Here is a 27942-nt window from a genome sequence, read left to right as displayed (position 1 = left end):
CACTTTTGTTGGTTTCCACTTTGGCTCAGAGAACGATAGACTGACAATTTGCAGTAAGACCCTTACATATAACTGGAGGAGAAAAATAGAAGACAGAATTAGAGAAAATATTCATGGCTAACCTAGTCTGATTTCTCCTGGACAGCTTTCAGTAGACGCCTTTTTTTTCACTAGCACCCTGCGTGCAAACTTGTGGTCTCTCGCCGGACCGCTGCCATGGCTCCTCCGCCATCGATCTGGTCCAAGTCAGCGTAGCCTTTGACTGCATTAACGTAGACGCCTCTTGAGTGGTTGGCCTGCTCGCAACCTGGGTCCCTGATAAATCGCAGGGCAGCCAGAGGACCCTATCAAACCTAAGTCAGATCCTGACTCTGCTCCTGCACCCTCCGAGGCACCCCACCTCGGTGACAGCCCCAGCCCCTTGCTTGTTTATCCTTACCCTCCCTGCTCACCCTCCCCGTCTGCTCCGGCCACCCAGCTTCCCAGCTGCTCCTCCTGTTCCTCCCAGTAGCTCTAGCCCCGGATTTTCAGCTGTGCCTGGCACTGTCTTCCTCCAGAGAGGTGCAGTTTTCTTCCAACCGCTTCACTCCAGACCCACTGTCAGTATCACTTCCGCAGACGGGGACCTTTCCTGATCGTCTTATCCAAAACAGCCACTTCCTGTCATGCTCTACCCCTGCAAACACCCTCTGCAAACACCAGATCCTGACACATGGGACTGTCTGCTGGCTAGTCCCTGGTCTGTCCTCCGCACTCAATGTAAGCTCCAGGAAGGCAGGCACTTTGTCATTCGGATGCAAGGCTCCAGTTCCAGCGCCTCCTACAGCACCTGGTACACAGCCACAGCGGCCCTCCCATCATCACGCTTGTTCATAAAGGTCCTAAGGCAGGCAGCAGAATCTCCCCGGTGCTCTCCAGGATCCCAAATCTCTTTGTCCTAAGATACATCTTAACAGGCAGCCAGCCAGCTTCCCTTCTTCCTGCTCTCAGGCACTTATCTGGAGGTGACAATTAAAAAGTGAAGAAGGCGTTACCAGGAAACAGCCCGTAGCCTATTCCCATTAGCTTAACAACCCCTAAGCTTCGCCGCCTGGGGCCTGAGGGGATGAGCGCAGGTTCCCCGTGGGGGAGGGGCAGAGTTGCCAGGTCCTGGGGGGCTGGGAGCACCTGGAGAGCGCGCAGGGAGAGGCTGAACCTCAGGGTCAGAAATGAGGACCCTCCACCCCTTCCCCTCCATCCATGTTCTCAGCAAGCACTGTCTAGAAGATGAATGAACAATATTTACCGCACAAAGGGATATCACTGCTCTTCAATCGAAGGCACGTGATGTCACGATGCGCAAAATACAAGATTCAGACGAAAATCATCGTCTTTTGGTCATTAATATTTTCTCATTTGAAACATATTCTAAGAACAGCTAGGATTTGCAATTGGTCCAGAGGTCTGCTAAAAGTTTTAGACCTATGAAAGAGATCCTTATACTTGAAAGTAATTAATTAGTATACAAAGCAATATATGAATGAAAGTATTCATTTCTTTACAGTTTCATTTATTCATTCATCAGGAAATATTTGGTTAGTGCCTAATAGATGCCAAGGACTAACTCAGGTGCCTAGATTTCTCTCAGAATTCCTGCAGAAAAGAAAACACAATTAAGTGCAAGAATAAAAAACATTCATTTGTGAGGAAGATCCCATGTAAATACTGGGCCCGCACCAAGAGTTTTATATGCGTCACATAATCTAATTATCACAAGTAAAATGTGAGGTGAGCAAAATCCTTATCCCCATCTGACAGATGAAAACGCTGAGGTGCAATGAGGTGAGGAAACTTGCTTCTGAGTGCACAGCTGGCTGCAGTTGGACCCCAGGTCGGCTTGGCTCTTAACGATGCCTTTCCACAGCCTTGCCATGTCATCCATCACAGCACCAATCTCTCTATGAAGGCTGGGAATGTGTGTTTATCTCCAGCTGCCACCTCTATCATCCTAAACATCCTACTCACCATCACTAGGGGCTGGGTAAGTAGACGGAGAGAGCAAACATGCCCAAGTCCATCATCACTTTTGAAATACAAACAGGACCTATGTTCAACTAATAACCGAATCAGATCACATCACCTCCTTAGGCCTTTGGCATTTCCTCCTTCCTCTGCCTGGACTGCTTCTCCCAGCCCTGTGCTTGGCTAGTCTCTCACTTTTTTTCAGGTCTGATCAAATCACCACTGGAGAAATAGCTCCCCTGACCACTCTATATAACATGGCAACCCTCCATCATTCTCTTCCCCATGAAGCCAGATTTATTCTTATGAAATGCAATTAGGACTATTCAATATTGTGTTATATATTTATTTGTTTGTTAGCTTTTTAGGCTAGCCCACAAGAATATTAGCTGTGTGAGGGCAGGGGCATCTCTATTCTTCTCTACTGTTATTTTTGCAGCACCTAGAACAATACCTGGCACATAATAGATGCACAGCCAATATTTGTTGAACAAATGAATGCACGTACGGACGTATGAAAGAACATCCCATAAAGAGACAACTTCAGATGACAGGAGTTGGCCTGAAGATTCTATCTGGAGATGCCGCTAAAGGCAGCATCCTCCGTCTAGGCTCTCAATTTACCCCCATAGCTTTAGACATCACAATAGACGCAGGGGGAGAATAATAAGACTGAGGGTTCTTCCTTGGGTCCTTCCTGGCAATTCGCTATGACTATTCTAGATAAACGATCACAATAAATTAAATGCATGGGCCTTGGAAGCAGGAAGAGCTGAGTTTAAAACTCAGCTTGGCCACTGCACGACCTTGAATGAGTTATCCTGCAACTTACTCAGATTCTCATCAGTAAAACAGGGATTGTACTAGAAAGTTATAAGGAACAAGACTCAGCCCAGATGTCTCCTCCTCTGAGAGGTCTCCCCTGACCATCCACATCTCTGTTGTCCCAACTCCTGCTCGCATAATTTTGCTTTTATAAAGCTATTGTCATCATGAAGCTTTTTTTCTATACTGAAATTATCTTTTCCTTTATAAATTTATTTGCATATTCTCTACCTTCCCCCAGTTGGAGGGCAAGATCCCCAGGGATCATCCCCATCCTATTCACCTCCAGGTCCAGATAGTAGAACAGCATCTGACACATAGTAGGAACTCAAGAAATAACTGCCGTGTAAACGAATAAATGTAAACATATAAAGCACGTGGTATGTAAAAAGCACTTGTTTAGTGGCAGATATCATTGTTACCATTGTTATCGTTGTTGGTGGTGCTATAAATTCTACATCTTGGGAAAGAAACTTTTTTTTGAGCTGGTGCTGGACTCCAAACAGCCCAGAATGAGTCTGCCTCAGGAGAAGAGGCTAAAACACTGCTTAGCCATTGTGTTTCCAGGCTTACAAATCAAAATGTATCCATATCTGGTTTCTTTCAAGCCATGGACCCCTTGTTCTATGACAATTGGTAAGTTGCTTGTTTCCCAGTTAATATAAATTTTCCATAGTCTGGTTATTCAGGGTAAAGACACACTATTCCCTTGTATCCCTGTGGTGCCTAACAGTTTCAGCACACTTTCTCAGCCCTCCTCTGATACAATCCTTTCCACACACCTGGAACATATGATTGCCCCCATTTTATAGATTAGAAAGTGGAAGGCAGAGATTTGAGCAGCCTGCCCAAGTTTACGCAGCTGAACAAGAATTAGACCTAGAGACTTGAACTTCAATCAGTCTGACTCCAAAAACTCACATTCTTATCCAGAGAGTAAGGTTTATCTCTAGAGCTTGCCTGGGGCTAAATAACCAGCATGGGGCAAGGCTGCAACCAGAACCCAACTCACTTGCCCTTATTCCGCTGTTCCATCCACAGTCTCAAATCTAATCCCAAGGGGGAAAACAAGAAGAAGCACTCAGCAGTGTACCCAACTTTCTAATAAAGGAAAATAGCCAAAGGCAATTGATATAAAACGCATTTATGGCTTTTCATTTTGGCATTTCTTCTGTACCAAATGGTACCATATGCATAGAATAGATTTGACTCTTCTCTATAGCATCATCTTGGCCCAGAAGCTATTCATATCTCTCTGGGGTATAAAAGAGAGGCTCCTAAGTACATAAAAAAATTCCAAGGATCTGATAAATTGAAGTGATTTAAAGTAAGCCCTATGCAGTTTATATAGAGATATTTATATGCCCCTGTTTCACTTACACAAGCCATTTTTCCCCTATAGAAGACCTTGACCCTCTGTCTCATTTTTGTATCTCCCACGTCACCAGGTTTCATGGATTTTTCATGATCCAGTAAAGCATTACGGAAGTTTCTTTCAAATTCATTACAAATAGAATGGCTGCTGCCAACTCTGTTTTTATCTCATTCTGCCCTTCGTAACTATTTTCATTAAAAACAATAACTGTATTCTACCCACCTTAATATCTAAACTATATAATTTCCATAGAAATGGCTTACATGTGGCTTTAAGAAGAAAGCTCAGGGGTGATTTTAGAGTATTCCTTCAGTTCTGAAAGCACTCAAGTAATTAAGACCAGTGATCTTAATTTTTGTAATAACAGAAACTGCAGAATGCTGGCCTTTTTTTTTTTTTTAAACCCACCTTAGTGTCTAGCAGTGTTGCAGAAACATGAGGCCTTTCCTTAATCATAAATGGACACTACAGCTTTTCAATTAAATTAGTCTTTGGAGAGAGATGCAAAAGAGCTAAAAAGCTCCTTAAAAAAATCTTCCCTGCTTCACCGCTTCTCATTTGCCAAGAAGAGATGTTTAGCTAAAATGCAATGCTGTTGTCTTCTTATCCTGCCGCAACAAAGTTCCCTCGATCTTGAACCCTGAGCTAGCTATCTTACAAAGATCCTTGAGGTTTTTCTTTTGGTTTGCATGCCCACATTTGGTTCTCTGAAACAATTTTTTAAAAAGGGTTGTGTAATAAAGTGTCTTACATCTGTGTGTCCAGAGAGAGTTTCATTAGTCCCTGCTTCAGGCTGGGGTAGCAGGTAGGAGGATATTGAAATTGTTTTTTAAATGACACAGGTAGAAAGAGAGTTCTCATTTAGATGAGCAGAATTCAAGACAAATGCTTTCAAATATGATCCAGGTATTTCGTCCCCCCATGTAATTTCTCTAAGCTCATTATCTCTAAAACTTTTGCATTGTGTGTTTTCCTGTTGTTATGCGTAGCTAAATAATACTGATATATTAATAATAGGATTATCTTGCTGTGCCTCCTAAATTTTAATTTCTAAAATTTTAAATAATTTTAGGCATGACTTCAGCATCCCAGAATATTTGAGGGTGCCCAGAGGATGTCTTTTTCTACAGGGGAAACATAAAAAATTGAGGGAGGCAACAACTGAAAATTCCAAATGGCCATTTTAATGACTTTCAAATGCCTCCAAATTATTGAATCATTTCATTCATAGAGTTTGCTTTGGAAACAAATATATCAGCAATTCCCACTCGCATCTCAGATTTCTCTTCTGTGTGTCTGTGTATGTACATAATGTCTTTGAACGGACCTCAGTCTGATACCCTCGGACAAAATAATTTCTCGGACAAAATGAGCAGTATGAATACGGCCACACTGCTGGAGATGCTCCCCATTCATGTGCAAGTTAAAGTTGAAACTGTGTGTTTGCAGAGGTGCTTTCTCATTAGTTGCAGACCTAGACTAGCAGTGAACCGTTGGGCTCTGAAGTCTGTAATTCTTATTACAATGTCTTAAAAATCTGATGTATCTTGAAATCCACTTTAAATGCTATCTCTAAACGTTCTTCTCAGAAAAAGTTCCCAAAACAAGTGAATGAAAGGTCAGTAGGAGGAAAAAAAAAAGAAATTATAAATCCAGTGAAATAGTGTTACATGTTAGAGGCATGTAAATAGATGGTGTTTTTTTCTTACTGTAATATTCAGGTAAGCAAGCAAGCACCCTCCACTTTCTTATGTAGTTAGAATGACTAAATTCCTCCTATAATCGAAGAGCTGCTTGCCAAAGATCACCCTAAGGAATGTGAGAATTTCTAACTTTAAATAGAACTTGTAAAACTTAAAAAAAATTTTAAAAATACCAATTGTTACAAATTACTGAAAAATGAATGTAAAAACCTATTCTGGGGTAAGCAGACTCTATAAAGATAGAAGGATAAGCTCTCCCTGACTACAGACTACAGTAAAAGATAGTCTGTATTTATCACAACATTAGAAAATTAAAATAAATTTCTCCCAAAGAAATAAAAATATAAAAGCATTCTCAACTTGTGAAGCAATAAAATTATTTGTGTGCCAGGCTTCTTTTAATACCACTGTGATTTTTTTAATAAAAGTCGTTCAGTTTGATTGTAATTAAATATGTAATGAAAAACCACTGCTTCAGGGAAGCAGTGAAGACACTCTCTAACTGTTAGTTTAATGTATTTCCAACTGACTTTGCATCAAACGAAAATGATACTCTGTGTATGCCTGGTCTTGATATAGAATTTGTTCGGCAATTTCTGTGTTTTTTAAAGGGGACCTGGGTAGAAGCAGGCATTGCCTTGAAATAGTGGCTGAGTCTTCCCAGACCATGACATTCCCAAATAAAATTGATAGTATAAATACAGTGATGGAAGGGAAGGTCGACTTTGGACATTTACCTCGTGTCAGCTAATTAGAGGCACAGCACAAACGTGACCAGGGCCTAGGTTTTCTTCTTGGTTGACTTGATAAGCTCAGCTGCAGTGATGAACAGTGAGGCATCATTTCAATGGCTTTAAAAAATGCCAGGCTCAGTCTGTGCCCCCACCCCCACGACCAAAACCCGTTCAATGGACAGCACAATTCCCAAGGCCCTGGGAAGAGAAACAGATCAACTCAGGTATTATCTTTTGGAGAAATTCTGTCAAATGCATGAGAAATCAGCTGGGATGAAATGAAAGCATAAACCTCCGTTGGAGACTATGACAAAGGTCAAGCTGCTTCAGGGACAGACCTCCTAAAAATACTTGGGAGGTATTTCTTGGGTGTTAAGCATTCCCAAAGTGTAGCAATAGAATGGGCAACTGGGAGATAAAGAAATGTAAAGTGGAAGAAAAAAATGTAGACTGTTTCTGAGGAATGTTTCTCCCCTCTCCAAAAGTAACCTTCAACATCCAAACTCTTAAGCCTCAGAGAAGATTTTCGTTGTCAAAAAGTTTCCTGGAGCCCCTGCTCCCTTACATAGTTTCCACTAGAACTCTCTGTCACTTGTAATCTGCTGATTAGGGTTAACATATTGTGTCCTGATATGGCAGATTAAAAATGAAATCAATAAATGCCTAAAACAAATGGGCCTTTGAGATGTTCTATTCAGTCTGAGTCTTTAAGGGTGAGGTGAGAGGTGGAAGAAGGAAATCAGGACGGGGGTGGGAAAAGGACCACTTAAGCAATCAATTTCTGTCCAAAATGTTGTGTGGACCAAGCGATTTCAAGGTATCTATCCTTCCTTTTTCAGAGATCTGCCTTAAGTAACAAGAATGGCCAAAAGAGTTTGTGCTGCTGAGACCCTTTGGGCTTTATTGTGTCCATGCATGTGTGTGTGTGTGTGTGTGTGTGTGTATTTTTCCATTCATTTGTTAAAATCATGCTTTTGGGCAAGTGAAGGAATCCATCGTGTGAGATATTTAAATATTCAAGATGTGAACTTGTCTTTCTGAAGGATGTTTAAACAAAGTGAGGGAGGCAGGGTACCAAATCTACTCTATTCCTAGTCTCTTGAAATCTGTCCCACTTGACAGTAAATTAAAGGTAAACTTTGCCCTGAGCTGCCTGCCCCCTCCCTCCATCCTATTGGTTGAGATTTCTGGGACCTCACCAGTTAATTCAGAATCATCACTATCAAGAGGTGGAAAAGAGATCTCTGAGGTCATTTCTGCTCTGTTGCAGTGTTCAGAGTTGTCCCTGTTGACTATGTTTCCCATGTAAATAACCTGTGTTATTAAGGTGCAAATTGCAACTTTTAAGTAATGATTGCTAATAGTCTGATGTTTACTGCCACACAAGGACATTCATGAAAACAAAATCTGCATTATTCATCTCCATATTAAATAAACAAAATAAATTGAGGGAGCTGTTCTTTCTTGCAAGACTCTCTTCAGATCTGGGTGATCAGAAAGCCTCTAAGAGTCAGCAAGAGGGAAACATCTAATTGCTTTGGGTAGGCAGGGGCAGAATCCTATAACTTACATATATATTAGATATATTCACAAGATGTGCTCACAAAAGATTTTGTGTTCTATTGCAATTAGCTGTCATTAATATAAAAACAGTTCAGGATGGTGAAATAAAATACGTATTATTTATGTGTGCGCACAGAGGCTGAGATAGGCTGTAGAAAATCAAGAGTTAGATTAGAAGTCTACAATTTTAAATTTTTAACCACTCTGCATCCTGCAAAATGCAAACAAATCAAAACACCGTTCTGTTTTACTTTCCTGCCATTTTATCTATCTCCCTTGAAATGCATAGAAGGGAAAAATGCTGGTACTGAATCCTGCAATATTTTCAGGTAATAGTGGATGCATTTTAATGGTGAGTGAAATATACATCCAAGGAAGGAAGCATGCACACACAACACAGACCCCTGGGGTACTGTAGGCTGCTTTCTCAACTTTTTTTTTTCTCACCCTAAGTAATAGTATGGTGGAATAGCATAGCTTAAGAAAGCCGGGAAGAATGACATCTCAGAGGGAAATACTCTGATTTAGCTGTTTCTTTAAAGAGAATTGTCCCCTCACATCCCTTCTCCCTGAAGAGGGAGGAACATAACAAATAAAGACTAAAATTCCTCATCACTTACAATATCATCCTGTTTATTCTGTTTAGATACCTGCTTTAGTAGAAAGTTCTGTAATTGATTCCTTGAAACATGGAACTTAAAACTAATAATACAAACGAATCAAATTGCTTGGAACAGTTCTTGGGGAAAAAGAGCGCTCCGGGAGAGCCTCAGCTCTGATCCACTCACAGGCTTTTTCTATCTCCCATTATTCATTAATCAAGCTAGAAATCAAGCTTTCAACATCAGTCCTTGGGTGTAATTACTTACAGTTGTGCATTGTGTTTAATTTTAAGCAGTGATAAAAGTTAGTATGGCCATAATCTTAGAACTCACCTTCTCCCCTTCCCTGGATGTTAACTGACTACAGAACCCCAAAGTGGCTAACTTTACTTGTGAATAACCACTTCATCTGAAATAGAGTAGGGCATTGATGACCTCAGATGAACAGAAGAAACACTGCATGAAAAACTGTCTCCTCTATTAATATGTGAGCAAATAAATAAGGTAAGAGGGCCCTCACTGTGTATGAAATGAATTATCCTTTTTCAGCTTAAAAAGGGTTTCCACTTCTGGTGAAAATAATAAGAATCATACAAAACAAACATACAAAGACAGTAGGAATATAATAGGCCAGAAAACTGAAACTATAGTTACAAGTTTCTAACACACACACACACACCAATAAACTAGCCAGCACCAACAGATACAGCTTAATGAAAAGGACCTAATTTAAATAATGTGATACAGTGTTATGTTATGTACACCTGGATCCTTATCGATCGGAGGATAATTATAATCAAAGTCGAGCAATTCTGAGCAATGCACTTTTTGTAATGAGCTTACTAAAGGAGACATATCCAGTCATTCTGGTAATTTAAATTACTGCCTAGTTGTTGATAGTCTTTACCGGAACAACAAGAAAAAAAAAAAGTAATTTTCAGGGCAGTATCACTTCTTGCTGGACCGTAGCCCAGTGTTCTCTTTCGGGACAACAATAAGGACGTTATCTCTAATAATGTAGCTACACTTAAACTTATGTTGCCAGAACTAGATGCAGCAGGCTCACTATTCCTGGGTCTCAAAGGCCATTGAACACATCCACACGCTGCCAGATTGCAAAGCAGCCTAAGTTTTAGGAAATCAGTGAGTTAAATGCAGAAAGAGACAACAGTAGGAAAGAGACATTGTTTTCCAAAGAAGTAACTAGAGTTGAAAAAAGAAAACTTCACTAATGAGGCAAGTTCCAAATACATATCTCACCAAAAATATTTTAATTATTTTGCTTTTAGGGAAACGATCAGAAAATATATGAATCCACGCTTTATCAATATTTCTGCATGCCACTCGAACCAACTTACAAATAGGGAAGCAATTTTGTGCTCAGAAGGAATGATAATTGTGGATACTTTGAAACACTCAGGCGAGGAAGGAGGATGAGCTTGGTGGTTCAACACATTCAGACAAGGGATGCCCACTCTCCTCAGATTCCTAAATAACTTTGGATTTGTTCTAAGGGTGACTTTGCAAAGTTTATGAAAGTGTTCCACCAAACTTCTCCTTATGTTTTGCTGGAGTTGGAACAGAATGAAATGTGGAGGTGGGTCTGCAGAAGACCAGTCTTACCTAATGTTGCCTAAATCAAGAGGGCAAAGACAGAGAGAGGAAAAAACAACTAAACTTAAGCTTTTTGCGAAAGCCCTGATTCAACTAAAGGACACAAAGAAATAAAAACGCCCACATTAAAAGCCAAACAAGATAATAATTGTGCATGTCTGGCTCTGAATATAGAGGGCAAGGTTTGCGTCACTGGCACTCTGAGTTACCATGGTGAGTGATTTATTGATATATATCAAGAATGAATAGATCAAAGGCAGCGAGATGACAGGTGATCAATCAAATGTCAAATCAAAACTAGCAATCAAGTGGAAAGCTGATTTTTCAGTGGGTGGGTCTGGCAGAAGAAAAATGAACTTTCATATTACATTTCCGAGAAACAAAACCCCAGCATACTATTAAAAAAGCAATTAAGCAACCCAAAAGAAAAAAAAAAAAAACTTTAGAATGTCTATTGTACTGATCCATTAACCTGTTCTTATGTTTTTTAGGGGGCAGTAAGTAAGGATTCAGATGGGATAGTTCTTACAGTACGAATCATTTCACAAAGTTTGCAACTCTCTAGGCAAAGAAAATACAGAGCTGTTTAAATTTCTATGGGGAATTTCCCCCCTACCACCCTTTTTGTTTTTTTAAGAGTAGGGAAATTGTTAATTAGATTTCCAAATATGGATCCTTTTAGAAAATATATGCAAAGAGTCATCCATTTCCTGGGGGCATTTTGTCCACCTTGGTGATCAACGCTAAACTCCTATTGCTGGCCCCAAAGCCTGCCTGCAGCCCAAGTGTTAGGTATGCCTCACACTTCAGCGCCCCAAGCCCCAGTGAGAGGAGACGCTATCCCTGGAGGCCAGAAGCCACTGGCACTGACCACGCAGAGGGATGCAGGGGTGGAGAGACTGTCTCCCTACTCCGCACCCCAAATCCTCAATCCGACTTTGGCCCGAGAGGCAAGAAACAGACTGGGAGAAAGTTAGGGGTGGGGTAGAGGGTGGAGGAAAGAAAGTTTAAGGAGGAAAGGCTTGGTGGGATAGCTCCCCCCAACCCAACCGGAGCTTGGAAGGCGAGGATTTGGGAGACCAGAGAAGGCGAGAGACGACGGGGTTATTAGAGGGGCACCCGGCGCAAACTCCCCCGAAAGCTTAAGTGGGTGGTGCCCCCGGGCACCCAGGGGCAAGGAGGGCGGGCGAGGAGCTCGGCGCACAGGGCAGCCCCGAAGCGGAGCCGTTTCTCTTACCTGCCGCCCGCTTGGGTGCCTGCTGTTTTCTCCTCGGCATCCTCTACTTCGCTCCAGTCCCACTTCTGGCGCCCCAGCCCCGAGCCGCGCGCCGGGGCCCGCTGTCTCTCTGGCCTCTCTGGGTCTCCTCCGCCTCTTGCCCGGTGGCTCCTAGGACGTCACTCGGCCTCTGTCCCCCTGACGATCCCCCCTGCAACTCCTCCACCACGGGCCAGAGACCCCCCTCTCTGGGTGGCAGACACGGGTGGCTTGTGCCGGCTGCTTTGAAGTAGAGGTTGGTTCTGCCTTGTTTGTTTGTTTGTTTATTTTGGATTTTTTTTTCCTCTCTCTTTTTTGTTTTTGCTTTTGGAATTTTTTTGTTTTTGTTTTTGCGTTTTTTTTTTGGTGACTGTTGAGACACTTGATTTCTTTATTAAACATCCAAGACCGGGTTCGGATGGAAGGGACGAGGGGCGCACACGCGCCACACGCACACTCGCGCGTAAAGATAAGGAAAAAAAAGGCAATCCTGGGAAGGTAGTGGGTTTCTTCTTCTTTTTCTTCTTCCTTCTCCTCTTTCCCTCCTCCTCCTCCTCCTCCACCTCCTCCTCCACCTCCTCCTTCTTCTCTTCCTCCTCCTCCTCCTCGCCGATCTCTATGGCGGATTCGTGCCGGGGGGAGAGCGATCACTCACTGTAGGTTTGTGGCTGCTGTCAGATCCCCGTCTGTGAGTGATATGCGAGAGGACAGGAGCGGGTTTTGGAAAGACAGAAAATCTGGAATTCACTCACTCACACACACACACAGACACACACACAGACACACTCACGCACTCACACGCGCACGCACCCCCGCTTCCTCGCACACACACACTCACACCCCCCACATATGCACACACACACACAAACACACACACACACCCTCGCACACACACACAAGACAGGGCGAGGCGATGCCAGCAAACATCGATCCCGCTGAACAAACTGAACATTAACAAACTCCTCCTTCTCCTCCTCTCCCCTCGACCTGATGACAGGGAGAAATTTACTCCCCAGCCGCAGAGCGCCAGGCAGCGGGAGCCTATTAAAGGGACAGCGTCCCGCAGGGTAGAGGGGCTGGGGGCGGGGGCCCCGGCGCTCCGGCCCAGGCCCCTCCGTGCGCCCTCTCCGCCGGGGCGAGGGCGTGCCCACTGGGCGCGGGGACACCCCTCCGGGAGGAGGAAGGGGCGGGGGCGGGAGGAAAGGAGGTGAGGAGGGAAGGGGTGCGGGAGAAAAGGAGGCAGGGTGATGATGGCTGAACTCTGAAGCTGGGAGGCTGTGGAGGGAGATTCAGGGGCCAGGTTGGCTGACCAGCAGGGACCTTGCACAATATTAGCAGAGGGAGAACTTAGGTTTGCTCGGGGCTGGGAAGGGGGAGGAAACCTTATCCAGTGAGGATCTCCATCCTGTAAGTCTTAACCTGCCCCCCCAAAATGTCCTCCCCACGCCCCCTTCAATTTAGTGCCCCTGTCCCTCCCACCTTCTCACTAATCAATGGGTGGTCACAAAAACAAAAATCTCCCTTCTGTCTACTTTAAGGTCTAATCACATACTCCTCTTTTTGTTTCCTTTGAAGAATGTTTATTGAGCATCTACTATGTGCCTATTCTGGAAACACAGAGGCCACAGACAAAGGGAAGGTGGTGGCCATGTTGGTATTTATATTCTAATGGGGGAGTGCAGACAAGTGCCTCCCAGCTATCCAATCTTTGCTTAAATGTCCCCTTTTTCCAAAGGTCTACCTCACTTAAAATAACACACACACACACACACACACACACACACACACTCCCTGCCCCATTTCTCCATTTTATTATTCCCCGGTGAGCTGATCAGTGTCACACAGGTTATAGACAGTTTTCTATTCTGTTGATTGTACAAGTTCCCCTCTTGAATGTAAGCTCCAGTGGGAGGAAGGATTTTTGCCTCTTTGTTCTCTTATATCCCCAAGTGCTGGCAAAGCACAAGACATATAATAAGTGCCCAATAAAATATTTGTTGAATGAATGAAAAGTAAGCAAGCAAATAAACAGGATACTTTGAGTGATTCCCTCCATGAAGATGTTAAGCTGAGTGCTGTAACAGTGTCTAAAAGGGGGTGGATGGCTCTAGATTTAATGTAGGAGACGGCATTTGAGCACAGAGAAATTGAAACGAACATGTGATTATTGAGTTCTGCTATCAGCCAGGCACCTTTTGAGGTGTTGGGGATGGGTCTGTGAACAGGGTGAAACTAGACCATGCCCTCAAGGAGTGCTCCTTCCAGTGAGAGGGAAAAGCAACTGAGGGCATTTGATGCAGGCTGGGACTTGAGGTGTTCTTTTTTGCTTTATTTTTTTATTTCAATAGCTTTAGGGGTAAAAGTGGTTTTTGGTTACATGGATGAATTGCATAGTGGTGAAGTCTGGGATTTCAGTGCACCCGTCACCCGAGTAGTGTACATTGTACCCAATAGGTAGTTTTTCAGTCCTCACCCCTTTCCCATACTCCTCGCTTCTGAGTTGCCAATGTCCATGATATCTTTCTGTATGCCTTTGCATACCCACGCGTTAGCTCCCACTTATAACCAAGAACGTGTGGTATTTGGTTTTTGATCTTGAGTTACTTCACCTAGAATAATGGCCTCCAGCTCTATCCAAATAATGTCTGCAAAAGACATTATTTTGTTATTTCCTATGGCTGAGTAGTATTCCAGGGTGTATATATATGTGTGTTGTGTGTATATACCTACACATACATACACATATATGTGTATATACCTACACATACATACACATATGTGTATATACCTACACATACATACACATATGTGTATATACCTACACATATATACACACATATGTGTGTATATACCTACACATATATACACACATATGTGTGTATATACCTACACATATATACACACATATGTGTGTATATACCTACACATATATACACACATATGTGTGTATATACCTACACATATATACACACATATGTGTGTATATACCTACACATATATACACACATATGTGTATATACACACATACACACGTGTATATACACACATACATACACACATGTGTATATACATACATATATACACATGTGTATGTACATACACATATATACACATGTGTATGTACATACACATATATACACACATATGTGTATGTACATACACATATATACGTATATATGTGTATGTACATACACATGTATATACGTATATGTGTATGTACATACACATATATACGTATATACATGTGTATGTACGTATATACGTATATACATGTGTATGTACGTATATACGTATATACATATATACGTATATACGTACATACACATATATGTATATACATGTGTATGTACATACACATGTATATACACACAAAACACACACATATATATATACATATATACCACATTTTCTTTATACACTAATCAGCTGATGGGCACTTATGTTGATTTCATATCTTTGCAATTGTGCTGCAATGAATATACGCGTGCAGGTGTCTTTTTGACATAATGACTTCTTTTCCTTTGGGTAGATACCCAGTAGTGGGATTGCTGGATCAAATGGTAGATCTACTTTTAGTTCCTTGAGAAATCTCCATACTGTTTTCCATAAAGATTGTACTAATTTACATTCACACCAGCAGTGGGTATAAGAGTTCCCTTTTCCCCACATCCACACCAATATCTGTTGTTTTGTGACTTTTTAATAATGGCCATTCTGGCTAGGGTAAGGCGGTATCTCACTGCAGTTTTAATTTGCATTTACCCTATGATTATTGATGTTGAGCATTTTTTCATTATGTTTGTTGGCCATTTGTCTGTCTTCTTTTGAGAAATGTCTATCCACTTCATTTGTCTACTTTTTAATGAGATTATTTGTTTTTTTTTTCTTGCTGATTTGTTTGAGTTCCTTGTAGATTCTGGATATTAGTCCTTTGTCAGATGCACAGTTTGCAAATATTTTCACCCATTCTGTTGGTTGTCTGTTTACTCTGATGATTGTTTCTTTTACTGGGTAGAAGTTTTTTAGTTTAATTAGGCTCCATTTATTTATTTATTTTTGTTGCATTTGCTTTTGAGGGCTTAGTCAGGAATTCTTTGCCTAAGCCAATGTCCAGAAGAGTTTTTCCTAGGTTTTTCTAGAATATTTATGGTGTCAGGTCTTATTTTTAAAGTCTTTAATCCATCTTGAGTTAATTTTTTCATATGGTCAGAGACAGGGATAGTTTCATTTTCTACATGTGGCTATCCAATTTTCCCAGCACAATTTATTGAATAGGGCAGGGGTCCCGAACCCCTGAACCATGGACTAGTACCTGTCCATGGCCTGTTAGGTGAGCAGGTGGGGGGAAGCAAGCATTACCACTTGAGCTCTGTCACTTCACCAGGGGCATTAGACTCTCGTGGGAGCTGGAACTCTACTGTAAACTGTGAATGCAAGGGATCTAGGTTGCACACTCCTTATGAGAATCTAATGCCTAATGATCTGAGGTCAAACAGTTTTATCCCAAAACTATCCACCCTGCCCTGGTCCATGGAAAAATTGTCTTCCATGAAACCAGTCCCTGGTGACAAAAACGCTGGAGACCACTGGAATAGACCTTTCCCCAACTTATGTTTTTGTATGCTTTGTCAAAGATCAGTTGGTTATAAGTATGTGGTGAAGGTGTTCTTAGGAGGAGCGATTACCCTGAAATTGGCGAAAGGAAGGATGATTACCAGGTGAGGCTTCAAGGGAAGAGGTAAGTCAAAGCTGAATCCTAAACATAACAAAGGGGTAGGCAAAAAGGGAACTCTGATACTGAAGCCCTTGTATCAAAAAGACACTGTGTAAGGCTTCGGCTTCCGCATTAAAATCTCCTGAGGCCTTTGTTAAGATACACATACCTGGTCCTTGCCCTAGAGCAAGATTTTCTAACCCAGGCCCTATTGACATTGAGGGTCTGATAATTCTTTGTTAGGAGGGGCTGTCCTGTTCAATGTAGGATGTTTAGGAACATCCCAGGCTTCAGCTGTGACAATGCAAACTGTCTCCAGATACTGCCCAATGTCCCTTGGTGGGCAAAATTGCCCTTGGCTTAGCATCACTACCCTAGATCTTCTGAATCAGAAAATTCTGGATGAAGGCTTAGAGATCTGCATTTTGAACATGTAACCCATCCATCCCTACAAGTGAAACTTCTGCTCACACCAGTTAGAGAACATCTGCCCTCAGAATGTTTGTTCTTTTGGAATCAGACATACTCAATGTTGTTAACTATAAAGCCAAGTCAGGCTTAGATATTGATGTAACTTAAGGGTTCAAAGGGTGACGTTGTAATGGTGGCCGTCGTGATGGGGTTTCACCTGTGCCCACTCCCCAATACTTCTCCTTCCGCCATGATCACCCCCACCCCACCACACCAGCAAGGCCTGCCCAGTCTGATCTGGGACACTTCCCACTACAACCCACCCACCTGCTTATGGGGAACTACCAGGTCTGACTAGTTCCATAAATATTTTTCTTAACAGTTCTTTGGGCTGTATGACACTCAACTTTCCCTATCCTACTTGTCAGCCACAAAGTGTTGTTGTGATTGTTTGCAAAGTGCTGTTTAATCATTTTTAACATCCCCCACGCACTTCTCCATCTCACACGTGTGGTACAAGTTGTTAACTCACTTGCCCTAAATCACCCGAGAGGCCTCCACCCATGACCAACTCCACCCAGTCCCAGCCTAGTCCTTAGGCAACTGAGGCAGAAAAAACCTGATTTCATAGTTGGAAACGTCAACAAAAAAGGTATTAATTCTAATTACCCAATACATTTTTACAGAGCACTGTGCGGGACCATAACCTGTTGAATAAAACCTCACAGCCTTGCAGCCAAGGAACCACTGTTGTGGGATTAGAGGGTACTGGTTTATAAGATCAGGAGGCCTGAACAGAAGAGGAGTGAAGCTGCAGCAACCTCACCATGAAGCCGCCATGCTCTGTGCAAGCTCCATGCCTGCTGGTGTGGTGTTTGCGTTACATTCAGCCAGTTATTTCACAGACATCTACTGCGCCTGTTAGGTCTACCAGGCCTTGCCCCAAGCACAGCAGATTTTGGAATGCATAAGGTAGGATCCTCACCTTCAAAAAGCTTTTGGATGTTATAATAACATCCCAAAGACTGGGAACTAAAAAAGAGGGAATTTGGAAGCTGGGTCCAGCCTTGGAAACAATCAGGAAGGAAATGGGCAGGAGAAGATTACTTTGGATGACAGAATTTCCCTGAGGTTCCATCCAATATTCTTCTCAGAACTTTACATCTGCTCTCTCCTGGTTCTCAATAGCTGGTTATATAACATGGGGGACTTGTAACAATTCTGCAGTACCTACTTTCTGGCTGGCTATTAACACATTGTTGGATCCACATTTCTGAAATGTTCTTTTATTAATTTGTATTTTTTCATACTGTTACTAATAGTTAGCTTAGTTATCCACAAAAATGGTTTTGGCTTACACCAGTGGGATGTATAACACAATGGTACCCAGTGCTGTAGACAAGATGTTAAATAATATTGAATCACATAGTGAGAAAGTTATTCCCTTTCAATTCTCTTTCAATCTGATAAAATATCCATTTTGTGCTCATGTCTCTTTTATACCTAGTACTTGCTAACTTCTATTTTTCAACAAAGATACCACAGATCTTAGGCTCAGAAGCTTGGGAGGGACAAGAGTATCTAGCCAGACTTTTAAAAATGTTTTGTTTTCAAGCATATGAAAAAAAGCTCATCATCACTGATCATGAGAGAAATGCAAATCAAAACCACAATGAGATACCATCTCGTGCCAGAATAGTGATTATTAAAAAGTCAAGAAACAATAGATGCTGGCAAGGCTGTGGAGAAATAGGTACACTTTTATGCTGTTGGTGGAAGTGTAAATTAGTTCAACCATTGTGGAAGACAGTGTGGTGATTCCTCGAGGATCTAGAATCAGAAATACCATTTGACTCAGCAATCCCATTACTGGGTATATTCCCAAAGGATTATAAATCATTCTACAATAAAGACACATGCACATGTATGTTTATTGCAGCAACATTTATAATAGCAAAGACTTGGAATTAACCCAAAAGACCATCAATGATAGACTGGATAAAGAAAATGTGGCACGTATACACCAAGGAATACTATGCAGCCATAAAAAAGAATGAGATCATGTCCTTTTCCAGGACACGGATTAAGCTGGGAGCCATAATTCTCAGCAAACTAACACAGGAACAGAAAAACCAAACACTGCGTGTTCTCACTTATAAGACTCATAAGTGGGAGTTGAACAATGAGAACACATGGACACAAGGAGAGGAACAACACACACCATGGCCTGTTGGGGTGGGGAGCAAGGGGAGGGAGAGCATTAGGACAAATACCTAATGCATGAGGGGCTTAAAAACCTAGACGACGGGTTGATAGGTGCAGCAAACCAACATGGCACATGTATACTTTGTAACAAACCTGCACATTCTGCACGTGTATCCCGGAACTTAAAGTAAAAGAAAAAAAAAAAGAATTAAAAAATGTTTCGTTTTTAATGCTTTCGATTTAGAGTTACCTTCTATTTTAGTAAAAGATCCTGCTCTCCTTGCATAAGAACAATCTAATGTTTAAACCCATTTAGTGGAATTTTAAAAATAAGTATATTTAATGAACAATAGAGAGTAAAACGTGATTCAGGTGGGATGTGGAAATGGCAAAATGTGAAAAAGATGGTGTGGGCATTGCTAGAATTGGAAAATACTGTGCTAAACCATAGACTCTGGCACTTGGGGAAACTTCTTATAAGAGCTGGTGTCTTGGGATGAGGCTATGTTTAAGACTCCAGGGAACCTCGCTTCCTAGGATCTAGCACTCGAACTTTGGGATGTGTAAGGGCATGAACTGATTGGAATGACTCAACCCTGTCTTCCAGAACAGTTGTTCACATGCTGGCTGAACATCAGAATCACCTGGGGATTTTTTATTTTTCAAGATAAAGAACCCCAGGCCACACCCTAGACTTACTAAATTAGATTCCAGGGTGGTGTCAGAAAAATCTGAAAATCTTAAAGCTCCCAGGTGATTCTGGTAAGGCGCTAGGCATAGGAAACTTTTCCGTACAAAAGTTGAATTTTATAACAAGTGAATAGAGTTTGCAGAGTTTCTTGCATGCAAGGAACAGAAAAGGCATTTGTTCTTGGATTCACTCAAGTCTTCTAATCACACTGTAGAATCCTATCAATCCTCCCCCTCAAGGCACACAACATATCGAATTTGTTGTTAGTTCACCTGTTTTACCACTGATGCAATTAAACAAATATTTGCCAAGCACCTACTTTGTGCAGGACAGTGCTCTAATTACTGGGCTTTGGGGTAGCCTTGAGATACTTGAGCACAGAGAGAATGTCTCAGTCACCATAGTGCCTCCTGTATAGGTTTCAGGACCTTTACTCTTATTCTTTCCTTCTACAAAGTTCCTCCTCCAGATCTATCTTTCCTCTTCAATCTAAACTCAAATGTGCCTTTGTTACCTACCCTATCTGTCCCACTCTTTCTCTGTATTTTCTTCATGTATTTGTGTGTTTTTCCTGTCTTCCCAAATTCACGTTTATATCCTCAGGTCGAGCACCGTATTGGTGCTTATTAAAAATCTGTGGAAGGATTGAACATGAAGCTAAGGATACATGAAAGGAAGTTCTTTTAAAAATACCTTTGGTGCAATAGGGTTTTCTTTTATTTTCTTTTGTGTTTAGAGACAAGATCTTGTTTGCTCTGTCACCCAGGCTGGAGTGCAGTGGCTCGATCATAGCTCGCTGCAGCCTCAAGCTTCTGGGCTCAATCAGTCCTCCCTCCTCAGCATCCCAAGTAGCATGGATATCAGGTTCGAGCCACCACACTCTACTAATTTTATTTTTGTAGAGACAGGGTCTCTCTGTGTTACCCAGGCTAGTCTCAAACTCCTTGGCTCAAGCAATCCTCCCGCTCGGCTTCCCAAGGTGCTGGGATTACTGTGTGAGTCACTGCGCCCAACTCCAATAGGGTTTTCATTAGATATGGAGATAACAACATTTTAGCCTATGTGTCTCTTTCTCAGTTGATGCTGTCTTCCTCTCACCAACTTCCCTCCCTTTTCCCCCTTTCCTCTTGTCTATTGCCTCCTTCAGATCCTCTCTTAAATATCACCTCTTCCAAGAAGCCTTCCTGGGTGGATCTTTTGAAATTCACACTTCTCTAGTCCGTATCTTTTCAAAACAAAGAGTCTCAAGGTAGACTATGATCCCAAATGTATTAGTACACAAGCAGAGAGAACTAATTTATGCTTGCCTATCACAATGATGGTTACTTTGGAGAGTGGGTCTAAGGAGGCTTCTGAGAGGCTGGGATTGCTCTTAACCAGGGTGCCAGTTACTCCAGTGTGTTCAATAAGAGAACATTAATTCACCTGCACACTTAGAATTTGTGCTCTTCTGTATATGCGCATAATGCTTCAAGTATAAAAAGAAGTGCTCTCAAACATATTTCAGCCAGCTGGGGTGATTTAAAAAATCCCAGTGTCCAGGCCTTACCCCAGACCCATTACATCAGTCTGTGGGGGTGATATCCAGTTGACAGTATTTTTTAAAGCTCCCAGGAGATTCCAATGTGCGGCCAAGTTTGAGAGCCAGTGTACCGTACGATGTTGCCCTTGAGGATGTAAGTCATGCCTTCCTTTTATGTCATTTATCTCATTCAATTTAACCCTCTTCCCAGCAAGTATTTTGTGAAAACTTATAGGTAGCAATCTCTCGGTATTTTCTACTTTCCCAGGAAACCCCCACCATCATGTTGGGGAGAGCAAAACAAGAGGAAGTCCCAGATCATGGAGAATGACAGGAAGAAAATAAAGCAGGGTGTTGAGAGTGTTGAGATAGACAGCACGGGGGTGGGGCAGAGCCCACGTTAGGGTTGGGGTCAGGGAAAGGCTCTGGGAGGAGGTGACTTTTAAACTGAGATCTGGAAGCACCCAATCAGGATCCCAGCCCTGAAATTGGAAGAGACGCCTGAGCTTCAGGAATAGAAAGATGCAACTGTTAGAACTGAGATCGAGAGAACCAGCCAGAGAGAGGGAAGCAGAAATGAGGCAGGAGAGATGGACTGGGAATAGACCACTGAGGAGGTCAGTCATCATACCAAGTTTGGATTTTATTCTTCCAGCTATTGATCAATGCAATTCATTTACTTACAACCAACCCAGGAGAAACTACGTCTGATTCAACTGGGTGCAAATTTGCTTTCTAAAAACAGGTGAGGTTGATGACAATAAAGTTCGGGAATGCCCAAGCATTGGCAAGCTTGCTTCTAAGAGTAAATCCTTCAAAAGTTACTAGGCACTCGTTTTTAAAATTATTTTGATTTGGTTAGGTGTAGAATTTTGCAACAGCAATTAAGCATTATGTATATTTTAAACGGAATGATTGCTGACTGGGCAGATTGGGGCCATGGGAGCTGTTGGATTTAACATATATCACATTTCTCCCTTGGAGTTGGATACTTACAGTCAGTGACAGTGTTTGCTGCTGCTGAAAAATCCAAACCAAGTCGCTGGCCCAGTAATCCATTGCTCAACTTCATTAACTACAGGAAGACATTAAGTGAATGTAAGGACGGGAGCAGCCTGGAAACCATGTGATGAGCAGCCTTTAAGTTCTGGTATATTTTATGCCATCTCAACTGTGCATCAAGCTCTATTTCCTGGACTCATTAGAACTGTGTGCCCAAAGGTGCCCCTCAACTTTCAGAAGCAAATAGAGAATGATATAATTCGCTCTGAGAACACCTTTCTGTCTTATCCAGAGCATGTCTTATCTATTATGTTTGGGCATTAAGCATCCTATTGTCCTTAAAATTTCATGAGATTCTACCCCTGCTTGCTAGGATTATGTCAAAGCATGTTGTCTTGAAGGCAACAATACAGCTTGTCCTTTTTCCTTAACCATTACTGGGCACTCCCAGGAGGCTAAGGAACCCATGGGCTTAACATGGTTGAATAGTCTAGGGCTGTTGCAAACTCTCTTTCTAGAAAGATTGTGTCTTGCTTTTGCTTCCCCAAGAAGCAGACTCTGAGATAAAGATTTGTGTGCAAGTAGTTTGTTTGGGAGTTGATTCTAGAAAACTCCAGGAGGGGAGTAGCAAAGTGAGTAAAGAAAGGGAAGGTGGCTGGTACAGGTGTGTTAACAAGCAAGTTATCACTGTGGGCTGCTGGAGCTTAATCTTGCTAAGAATGCTGGGAGGTAGTGTAGATTCTGCACTTTCGAGATATCTCTCCTAAAGGGTGAGAGAGCTGGGGTATTCATCCACCTACTCCTGCCAGCCATTGGGTGAGGGCCACTTCTGGCCTTCCCTGGAGGCAAAAGAGATGGGTGCTGGCAGTTCCTAGTTGAGCTGGTGTGTGAAGAAATGGGCAAGCAGGCAACGTCTGTTGGAGTAGAATACCCTACACTGTGAGCTTTCTGAGGGTAAAAGGAACAAGACGGTCCTGATCCTGCAGCACCTCTACTTTTTGGCATAATGCCAGGCACACAGTAGACCTTCAATAAATATCTACCAAGTGCACCAGTGAATTCAAAATCTTAGCTCCATGCCTCTTTTAGTTGCTCTCTCCTGTCCAGTCCTATTGTTTATAATCTGTAATTTGCACTTGCTTACAAGTCTTTTGTATTCCCTGATTTGGTCAATCTTCACTTTCCCCACAAGTGAGCTCCTTCAGGAGCAGGGGCCTCTTTCCTCTTCCCGGTTGTATCTCTAGTAGGGCCGCAGAGCTCTCATTATCATCACAGTTTGAGCTTTTAAACAAAATAAAAGACATGCGGTCTGACATTTATGAGTGTGTTAAGCATAAAATGGGGGCAGAAGGTTAGAAATTAGGATTGTCCCAGAAGTCTTAGGACATATGGTCACTGTGTACAGATCAGGTAGACTTCATGACAAAAGGTAAGTTTGGGTTTGGAATCAGAGAAAGCAGCACTTAAAAAAAAAATTCACCGTTTACTAAGACCTCAGGCAAATTGTTTAGCCGCTCTGGGCTTCCGTTTTTCCATCTGTGAAACGGGAATAATTATATCACTGACTATTACCAGCAGAGAGAGACTCACATGAGCAAATATAAAATACTGAGCATTATACTTGATACATAGAAAGTACTCCCCAATTTTTAGTTTTTTCATTATTTTATAAACATTTGTTGATTGTTGTTTACAGAGTGTTTTCAGATATATCAGAGGTCCAATCTAATCTGAACCGAGGAATAACATTCACTTTGGCTCAATCCCCTACATTTGCAAGGGCGCCAATTTACAAAACTGATCAGGGAAGCTGGTGTCCTCATGCAGGAAGTACAGACAACAGAGTACAAGTTCAAGCCACTGGGGCAGAGAGTTCCTGCTGCAGAGAGTTCCTGCTAGCATCCTCTTCCCTCCACAGGCCGACCCACTGTCTCCACTCATATTCATTAAGCACCTGCTCCGTGCCAGGTGCATGACTGGGTATTGGGGACGTGGCAGAAAAGAAAGCACCTGCGTGGCTCTTAGGGAACTTACACATTGAGGGAAAGACAGGCAAATGATGGTCCTGATCACAATAGCAACTGGCATTTACAAAGCACTTGGTACCAAGCGCTGTTCTAAGCACTTTACAATATGAACTCCTTAATCCTTAAAACACTTTTGTTGTTGTTGTTTGTTTGTTTTTTGAGATAGGGCTTCACTCCATCGCTCAGGCTGGAGTGCAGTGGCGTAATCCTGGCTCACTGCAACCGCCAGCTCCCGGGTTCAAGCAATTCTCCTGCTTCAGCCTCCCAAGTAGCTGGGACCACAGGTGTGTGCCACCACACCTGGCTAATTTTTTTTGTATTTTTTTGTAGAGACAGGGTTTCCCCATATTGGTCAAGCTGGTCTTGAACTCCTGACCTCAAGTGAGCCATCCGCCTTGGCCTCTGAAAGGGCTGGGATTACAGGTGTGAGCCACCGCACCCAGTCATTAAACCAGTTTTTGATAAAGTGCTTTTGGTGTCCCCATTTTACATATGAGGAAACTGAGGCACAGGAAGGTTAGGTAACTTACCCAAGGTTATGGCGATAGCAAATCAGGAAGCCTGGATTCAAACCTGGCATGCCTCCAGTTGTTTTATTCTTAACAACCATGTATTACTCCCTCTTGACAGTGTTGCAGCTGCAGTGAGTTTTATATCCCCCAAATCCAGTTATTTCTTGCATTGCTTTTCCCTTCTCACATTCAGCAACTGAGAATTTAAGAAGCCTCAGTTCTTAAACATTAGCACCCATATTATCTCCCAGGGCATTAAGACAGATTCATGCATCTCACCTCTAGAGCTCCTGGTTTAGCAAGTCTGGGGTGGGATCTTAGAAGGTGTATTTCCAACAGGCTCCTAGATGACACAGCAGCTGTGAGTACACAGACCACACTTTTGAGTTGCCACAAGGGTGACTTTGCTCTCCCGGGTACACTTGACAAGTCTGGAGACATTTTTGGTTGTCACGACTCAGGGGTTGCTACTGGCATCTAGTGGGTGGAGACCAGGGACGTTGCCAAACTTCCCACAGTGCCCAAGAAAGAGGCCTGCAAAGAAACAATGATCTGGCCCTAAATGCTAACAGTGTCAAGGTGAGAACCTCAATGTAGAGCACAACCTCACAAACCTTCATGTGTATAGGAATCACCTGAGGATGTTGTGGAAAATGTGGGTTCTGATAAAGTAGGACTTGAGTGGCGCCTCAGATGCTGCATTTTTTTTTTTTTTTTTTTGAGACGGAGTCTCACTCTGTTGCCCAGGCTGGAGTGCAGTGGCATGATCTCAGCTCATTGCAACCTTTGCCTCTCAGGTTCAAGTGATTCTCTTGCCTCAGCCTCCCAAGTAGCTGGGATTACAGGTGCCCGCCACCACACCTGGCTAATTTTTGTATTTTCAATACAGACGGGGTTTCACCGTGTTAGCCAGGATGGTCTCGATCTCCTGACCTCGTGATCTGCCCACCTCAGCCTCCCTAAGTGCTGGGATTACAGGCGTGAGCCACCGCGCCCAGCCGGATGCTGCATTTCTGACAGGCTCTAACAGGGGATGCGAATCCAGGGACCCCACTTTGAGTAGCAAAAGCTAGAAAATATCTGTCATAGGTGGAGGTCTTGAATCAATGCTTAGGGCACTGTGGACTTCTAAGAAATAAAACCCAAACATCATCTTTCATTAGTTCAGAACAAAAGTAACTCTGAATTTAAATAATCCTCTTTCGACTCTCCCTGTCATAAGTTTTGCCCTTTGAGAAGTCCTGGAGCAGAGGGGCTTGGACGGACAGAATCCTCCACCCCTCTCCTCCAAGCCGTCAGGGGCCTATTTAAAATGAGGAAGGACAGAGCTTAGTCACAACTGCCTTGCTTCAGTCCTGAAACATCAAGTCGAGTCTATTGTTGCCTGGAATCATGGCTTCTTTCCAAGAGCTGCACATTGACAGTGGGGTTTGCATCTGCCTGACTTTTAGGTCTGCAAATGCGAGATGAAAAAGTGGCTGTTTTTAAAATGGTTGCTCTCTTGGGAAAGGGGTATGGGAGAAAATGGACTCTCTGCGTCCAGCCCTCCAGAGATGGCACCCCAGCCCCTGTGATAAATGGCAGCATTAACAAGGTTTGGTTGAGAGAGAACCTACAGATTTATGACTTCCTGTGTCCGCCAGCAGATGTCATTATGGCTGACAGAACAGAAGGCCTTTCAAGAGTGAGCTGGGTGGAGCTAAGAAGAGGGGGAAAAATAAAATAAAAGGCAGTAGCCAAAACGAGTGTTTGCTTAGTGGTGCTATTGTTGATACTGCCATTTTAGGGACACAGCGAAGTTTTATGCTAAACTGAACATATTGTGATATCGCAGAGGTCTTGCTTCTAAGATTTAGGCAGAAACTCTCAAATGAAAGGCAAAGTTACTGGCTTCACTCAAATAAGAAAGCCTACAGGTTTTTTGTTGCTGGCCTTTTTGTACCCTTAAAACTTCTCTAGGATAAAATGGACACTTTGCACTGAATAAACATATACTTACCCTGAAATACCATTTTTGATGAGTTTTAAAATATATTCATTTTATAAATTCAGCAGCTTGTTCTGAAATTCCTTTGATGTACATATAATCTCACCCATGTTAATAAATTGCTTTATAGGATGTCACTGGTATTTTAGGTGCCAGAAAATTTTGTGGTATTGAAAAATAGTATAAATTTGGCATTCATCATGGGCCCCAAACCCATATTAACAAATACAACTGCTAACACATACTTAGCAGTAATTACAGGTCACATGTTTACGTTTCCTCCTTTTAATCTTTACCTGAAGATTTACCTTCAGTATGTAAAGAAAGCATCTTTTTTTTTCCAGTTGACTCTCATCTAATGGACACTGGAATGTGTCCCTTGGTCTCAGTGATCAGTGCCCCAAACTGCAACCAGAAGGAACAGCTCTGGTTACAGATGTGGGGCTGTCTTTAGATCTGTCATCAACAAATCATCCCCCTCGTGACTGCACAGCCAACGTGACTTGGCAGGAATTGAGTCATGGAGAACTCCTTGGAGGACTTGCAGAGGACGGCAGTAACAGACTCTTTTCTGCCCCTGGTTTCTCAAAAAAATAAATAAATACAATAAAATACACCAACAAAAACTCATTTTAAGCAAAAACTTGATTGAGAGCCTTCTATCATTAATCAATAGCCCTACAGTTAATATATGTGTTGTGGTGAATATCTGATTTCATAGAGACTTTCAAAATAACATGGTGGGTAAAAAAATGGCTACCTCTGTCATGCCTTTTGCAAACCTCTTCGGAGTGGTGGTGTGATTTACTGACGAACCGGGCTCCAGAGTCTTACGCTGAATTCTTTTCCTGGTTCTTCCACTCACGACTTGTATGATTCTGGCCAAGTTACATAAGCTCTTCAAATCTATTTTCTCACCTGTAAAAGATGGACAATAATGGCACCATTCACTTAGTGCTTTTTCTAATGAGGGTTGAACACTTGTTTGTGAGGTAGTGAACCGAGTGCCTGGCACAGAGAGGAGCTCAATATATTAGCTATTGTTATAATGATTAATGTTAAAATATATTCCCTCTTTATTATTTCACAGGTAGACACGCAAAGTTATAGACTGATTCATTGGCCACACAGAAAAGAAATCCAATAATAATAGTAATAACATTAATTGTAGCTGTCATATATTGAACACATACTAAGTG

The 27942-nt window shown here is 42.3% G+C and overlaps 1 protein-coding gene across 3 annotated transcripts in view; it reads right to left on the bottom strand.

Annotated features, from left to right (window-relative positions):
* TSHZ2 (teashirt zinc finger homeobox 2) overlaps positions 1-12747 on the bottom strand; it is a 519460-nt gene extending 506713 nt beyond the window's left edge. For 2 of the 3 annotated variants that reach the window (XM_054541873.2, XM_063720559.1), the window contains exon 1: positions 11655-12747. In XM_054541873.2, coding sequence (XP_054397848.1) covers positions 11655-11694 — 40 coding nt within the window. In that variant the 5' untranslated portion in view covers positions 11695-12747. The remainder of the gene's footprint in view (positions 1-11654) is intronic. The other variant, XM_024238960.3, reaches the window with a different exon arrangement.
* Between the last annotated feature and the right edge of the window lie 15195 nt (positions 12748-27942).

This window comes from Pongo abelii, chromosome 21 (genome assembly GCF_028885655.2).
Source record: "Pongo abelii isolate AG06213 chromosome 21, NHGRI_mPonAbe1-v2.0_pri, whole genome shotgun sequence".
Taxonomy (NCBI): Eukaryota; Metazoa; Chordata; class Mammalia; order Primates; family Hominidae; genus Pongo; species Pongo abelii.
The sequence above is the reverse complement of the archived record's forward strand: the minus strand, read 5'-3'. Positions and strand labels throughout refer to the sequence as shown.